At 39.3% G+C, this 6123-nt stretch overlaps 1 protein-coding gene across 1 annotated transcript in view; it reads left to right on the top strand.

Moving 5' to 3' along the window:
• The first annotated feature begins 30 nt into the window (after nt 1-30).
• Nucleotides 31-6123, top strand: part of otu (ovarian tumor protein) — a 17466-nt gene continuing 11373 nt past the window's right edge. The window contains exons 1-8 of the mRNA XM_028305376.1: nt 31-460; nt 538-635; nt 741-895; nt 1162-1620; nt 1689-1982; nt 2504-2745; nt 3400-3678; nt 4603-4702. Of these exons, the coding sequence (XP_028161177.1) occupies nt 230-460; nt 538-635; nt 741-895; nt 1162-1620; nt 1689-1982; nt 2504-2745; nt 3400-3678; nt 4603-4702 (1858 nt within the window). The 5' untranslated portion in view covers nt 31-229. The remainder of the gene's footprint in view (nt 461-537; nt 636-740; nt 896-1161; nt 1621-1688; nt 1983-2503; nt 2746-3399; nt 3679-4602; nt 4703-6123) is intronic.

Raw genomic sequence — 6123 nt, 5'->3', positions numbered from 1 at the left:
TAACATTTGCACGTGTTGTGTATCGTAGACAGCAAAACAACCATTTGCATTCGCCAAACGATATAGCTACGATATGGTTTTGTGAATACTTTTATTGCCCTTTATTTGTTTTGTTTATCATCTCCGAGGTCAATATTCGTAAAGAAAGATTTACGTTTACAAAATGCCCACAATATTCGGTAGCGTCATTTGTTTTTGTTTACCTGCAGATTCTTAGCTGTTGTATACAATGTCGCCTTCCCCAATCCGTTGTCGTGGACCATGGAAAATACATAAGCGTTCTTCGGAACCTGATAGGTGGCTGGATGAATTGGGTTTTTTTCGAAAACACACTGCTAGGGATTCCAGCTGTTTATTTAGAGCAGTGTCTGAAAATGTGTATAATACCCAAAGATACTTCCACAAAGTACGCCTGGATTGTGTGCAGTTCATGGCTTCAAAAAGACATCTTTTTGAAGGGGTAGGACAAAATTTTATTCTTTGGCAATTATTATTTCTCTACCTTCTGAAATGTTAACATTTATTTTTATTTTGTAGTCATTGAACTGTCCCTTTGAAAATTATCTAAAAGAAATGTCCAATGCGTCTGAATGGGGAAGTTTCATTGAAATATCAGCCATGAGCCATTTATATAGGTAAGAATTGTTTATAAACATCCTTATCTTATCTCATTTTGAATTACTAATTACTTGAATAAAAATGAAAATTTGATTCCGAGTAAAACTCAAAATCCATTCCAGACGTGACTTTATTATTTTCGAAGCAAATAATGGTCCCCAAACGAAAATTTGTAATGGCTATGGTAACACAATATATTTGTTTCATTCACCTGAAACGAAGCATTTTGATGTGGTGTACACTAAAGAATTCATAACCACATCTTCATATTGCCAGTGTAAGTTCATAATTTTCTTAACTGAATTAAATAATACATAATATTTTAAGTCCATTTAATTAATTCCCAGTCCAATTATTTCTTCAAGTATGGCATAAAGCCTTATTTTTGATTTTCTTAATACATTTTGTTGTGATAATTTATATCTTTTCGCTTTTGTTGTTGTTCTCACTATGTTTTAAGCTTCTTTTAATTATTTCATTAATTTATCTATTACTTTTAATTCTGTTTTTATTTGCTTGTGTCAAACTGTACTGTATTTGTAGCTTTGGTCTATGAAATACTTTATGATGGTGTGTACCAACTGAAAGACTTACCATATGCTGTTGATAAAATGCTCCATGATAAAGTTCCCACAAACCACATTGAGTACTTCATGTCAGAAAATGTTGAGCGCCGTAAAAAGCAAAAAGAAAGAGCTAAGATCTTTATTGAAGCGACTACTGATGATAACAAAGACAGGAATAATGCTGTTGCATTGAAATGTAAACATCACACAGAAGACCTAGAACGAGCGAGCCTTTTGAAAGAGTCTCTCAGTATTTTTGTGTTTAACCGCAGCCTTATTCAACTAGAAAACGTCTGCATGAACTGTCTGAATGTAAACAGCGCAAAAGACCTGCTTGATAATGGCATCACACCTTTTCCGTATAAAGTAGCAAAAGCTTTAGACCCGGACATCTATCGGAACATCGAGTTCGATGTTTGGAGTGAACTACGACGAGGTACCTTCATATTCTATTGACTTGATGTTTAACGGTGAGTTGTGTGGTAAATTGATTTGGTTTTGCAGAGTTGCGTTATGGGGCTAGGTACTCGGACGGGAGTACACTGCAAGTCGGCGTTAAGTGCCTCGTTAAGATAGAACCCGAGCAGAGTGGGCCTTACCACTGCCACATTCAGGAGATGCGCCCGGACGGCGGGCCGTGCCTCGTGTTTATCGAGGAGCTGGGCGAGAAGCGCGTCGTCAACTACGAACAGCTGGAGCCCTTGCCTCAGGAGGAGCTCCGACCGTGGGCGCCGCCCTACCGGTACTCCCGGGCTAACTCACAGTTCTTGACTTTAAGCCAAATGTTGCAGCAAATAGGTGTGATTACATTTCACATTTTGGAACATATTATGTGCAGGAGTTAGGCGCAGATCCCATACTTGGCGACACTAGGGTTGCCAATAGTTACATTGTTTAATATTATGACAAAATAGGTCATGGGCATTTGCACACATTGTTTGACAGTTTTGTCTTGGTGCTCCATTGAAATGTTGGATTTAATTGCAGAATTTTTATATCTGCATTAAAAACGAAGTATTAAAATAAAACTTTTGCTGATTTAAGAAATTATATTTGGCAACCCTTGTCGATTTACGAAGTTTGTAAATCGCGCCATTGTCCATAAATTAAGTTTGAATATGCTGGACCTTCATACTAAATAAAAATTTATTTTCTTTGGTTGACAACTTGTGCCAATGAAAGTGCCACCTTTCCGAAACTATCACAGATAACTTACCAAATCCATAAACAAAATATGCTAACCGGCATGCTCCCAGCTCCTGCACACCTGTATGTAAATTCTGTAATGCGCATTTCACATGTGATTTCACAACATTCAGGCAACATCACCCGAAAACAAGGGCTGAACAAAGCTAGGAATAAGCCGAAGAGTGGTGCTGAAGACCTCAAAAGCCCTGACAAGGCCAGTCCCCAAAAACTAAGCAAGATGTCTTGGGACGACGAAAAGCCACCAGGAGACATGGCCCAATACGTGAACGAAAATATTGACTTCTCTGCGTATCAGCACTTGGATTTTATTAATTTCGATTCTGTTAGTTTTTTTAGTTATGTAGTTGTATATTATTTTTAGGCCTGTGTTTCTATAATTTCATTTATAAGCATGTCATTTGAATTTTATTTTTATACCTTTCAATGTATTCGATGTTGTCTTTCAGAAGTGTTGAATAAGTGATTGGGTAGCTTCGACAGATTTTGGATGGCGGTATTATTATTTTTATTCATTTCCCATTGGGAAATGTGATGCCCTTGATTTGGCTACTACAGATTTTTCATTGTTTTGTGACCTATTTTATTTAAATCAATTCTTTATTTGCTTTATGTGTTTACAAAGTGTTTCAAATGAAGTGCTTATAAATGAGTTCTAACCCTGGTTCTGCCATATCGTAGCTATTCTATCATCAGTGGACGTAGTTAGTAGTGATGTAGCTCCAGTTGTTACGTAGAATAAATGGTATTGGTATGGTAGGTATTTTGCTTTCCAGGTCTCGATGTTAGAAATTAGTATTGTAACTTGTATCTTAGATGAGTTTTGTTGGTCGCGCGTTGCATAATGTCACAATTAAAAACGGGAAACAAATGAATCGATTGCGATTGGTTTGTGTAAACTTGAAATAAGGGATTACGATAGCAAATACCCGAATTCCGGTTTACAAATAGTCATTAATTAATGGCGAAAGTTTGTACAGAGTATGACAACAGAGCTCATCAGTAATGAGGTGATAAAGTAATGGGTTTGGGTATACCGGCGAGCTCGCTGGCAGCCGCTCAGACGCTCTCGCGAGCTAGCGTGGGAAGTCTGTCGTGTTGTGTCAGCGAGCATCGTGCGATGTACGTTGGTCCTGTAGTGATGTACAGAGGTGACCGGTCGCGCTTGCAGGTTGAAGTCGACGCACTGCCCCTGATGGTGGACTGCCGGCCGGCCGCGGGGCCCGCGCCCCACGACATCGCGCACTCGGCGCCCAACGGGGCCCCGCCTGAAGCTCACCAGAACCAGGTATGTATCTTGACTTTTTGGTAAGTTATTTACTTTAATGAGTAAACGAATTTCGCTTTTGCCATTGGCAGTTGATACTTTGACTGCCGCGTACAGATAAACTAAACAAATTGTTAACTAAACAAATTAATTAAGAAACAGGCGAACTAAAGACCACACTATCAATGTTGTAACTTATCGCATGTTTAGGAAGGATGTACGGACGGAGACACATATCATTGGCTCAAATAGAGTCCCTTCTTACGTTCTGTCTGGGTTTCACAATAAAACATTAATATTTGGATTGTGTAAAATCATTACCACATTTACCATTAGTATTAAAGGTTTCGTTATTTAGACTAATAGCTAATTACGATCGCTAATTACTTTGTACGCAACACAGTTCCTGGTTGCAATTGGATTTTCTATAAATTTGAGCTCATCAAAATTACTGTTTATTATGCAATGCAAGAAACTGTCCAGGCAGGGTGCTTTTTAATGTTTCTTCTAGGGAAAGGGGCTCCGACACGCGTTACGCGTGCAATAGCCCAGGGGCTAAGCGTGGTTTATTATTCATTTATCAGAGCCGTCTTTATCTAAGTACTAGCGGCCGCCCGCGACTTCGTATGCGTGGACCTCGTTTTACTCCCTAAGGGGTTGATTTTCTGTTGAGGGGGCAAAATCCCGTCGTAGTGAGCACTTACGTTCTAAAAGGAACCCCCATGTAAAATTTGAGACTCCTAAGACTTTTAGTTTCTGAGAATTCGTGAGGAGTGTGTCAGTCAGTGACCTTTCGCTTTTATGTAGATAGATTTCAAGGAACATAATAAAATAAATATGCCATTGCTCTTGGCCTAAAAATTCAATGCTTTAAGATTTATTTTGAATTTCTTACATTTGTGCATAAAAGGGGGCTCAATAAATATTCGTCGTGTGTTCCCTCAGGCGGCGGCCAACAACGAGATGGGTGCGCACGGGATAACGTCTCCCGCCTCCGTGCGAGCATCAACCCCAGCCACCAGCAACGCGCTCACCCCCTATACAGGTAAACTATAGGACTTTACCTTCCTCCGTCCTTTTTATCTAGCTTGAGAAGCCGCGATAGCCGAACGATGAAGGAGTCGGACGTGATCCGAGGAACGCGGGTTTGATCCCCGCCGCCGCTCGACCATTTGTGTTGAGATTGCTACGAGGGGTTAACGGGATTATTAGTATTTATAGACAGATGGACAAACAAAGGCCTCTCCTAAGGATATTTGCAGTGAGTAGTCCTGCAATATCTACATATTGCAGGACTACTCACTCTCTACGCGCAGCTTGCAAAAAGAGCCTGAATGCCTACGCATTCATTTTTGCAAGCTGCGCGTACGTAGTCGTCAGGTCACCAAATGGGAGACCTTTAATGCTATAAAACCGAGGTTTATACAGCGTGTTTATGACGACAAATCTGACTTGTCGCAAACCGATACCCAGCTCTTATGTCCTAAATCAGAATTAAATCAAACAGGTCCCCAAAAACTCTCATTGGAACTCAACAAGTGGTGAAACTGAGTCCTACTAAAGAATGGACTGCAAACCGGTTTGAATCGCGTTTTTCAAATAATTTTGTCTGTTTTTTTTTCTATAAAGAAAAACAGTTAAGGCGATTAGAGTCCTCAATGACCTTGAGCGTTTGACCTTCAGGCTTCGCACAACACCCGCGCACCCCGCACGAAAACTCCGATTTGACACCGATCAAAAATACACGGGCATAGGTAGGTACAGAATAGAAGCTCTTTCTTCATACATTACTGCCTATTATTTTAAACTTGAATTGATGAACCTTGATGTCGATGTCATTCAACCCAGGCGCAAGTGATCGCCCGAAATGTTCTAAACTAGTTTAACAAAAATTACAAATCCATGAACATTTTGTATGGGATAATATTTTTTATTTTATTTTATTTAGCTTACAATGTATGTTGTGTGTAAACTATGTTTGTTCGGGTGGAATTTTGCAAGCTGAATTAGTTAGACCCATTTCCTGACGACAACCGATTGAGTTAAAATTTCGGATACACATGCAATTCGGATGACAATGCAATATTATGATGACATGGAGCTGATCTGATGATAGAGCTGGAAAGTCAGTGACCCCATAGGAACTCCGGAATAAAACGACTAAAAGGAATGTTAGATAGATACTTACATCACTGCATTCATTTTCAAAGCTCTCATGGCCGCATATTTCATCGAACCATTTTTTCGAGGCATTTTCATAAACTCAATCAGATGTCGTTATTTATGTCGGTATATGCGCGAAATAAAGACTTTGAATTACGTATTATTGCATACTTATCATCTTTTATCTGAGCTTTTATCTCAAGAATAAAATTGTCATTTTGACAAAATATTTCCCATACGGAGACTGTCAATAGGCCAATTTTATTCTCCATTTAAAAGTTTCGATGCATTCAAAAATCATAA

The sequence above is a fragment of the Ostrinia furnacalis genome, unplaced genomic scaffold (genome assembly GCF_004193835.3).
Source record: "Ostrinia furnacalis isolate ACB-3 unplaced genomic scaffold, ASM419383v2 OfSCF0176, whole genome shotgun sequence".
Lineage (NCBI taxonomy): Eukaryota > Metazoa > Arthropoda > Insecta > Lepidoptera > Crambidae > Ostrinia > Ostrinia furnacalis.
The sequence above is the reverse complement of the archived record's forward strand: the minus strand, read 5'-3'. Positions and strand labels throughout refer to the sequence as shown.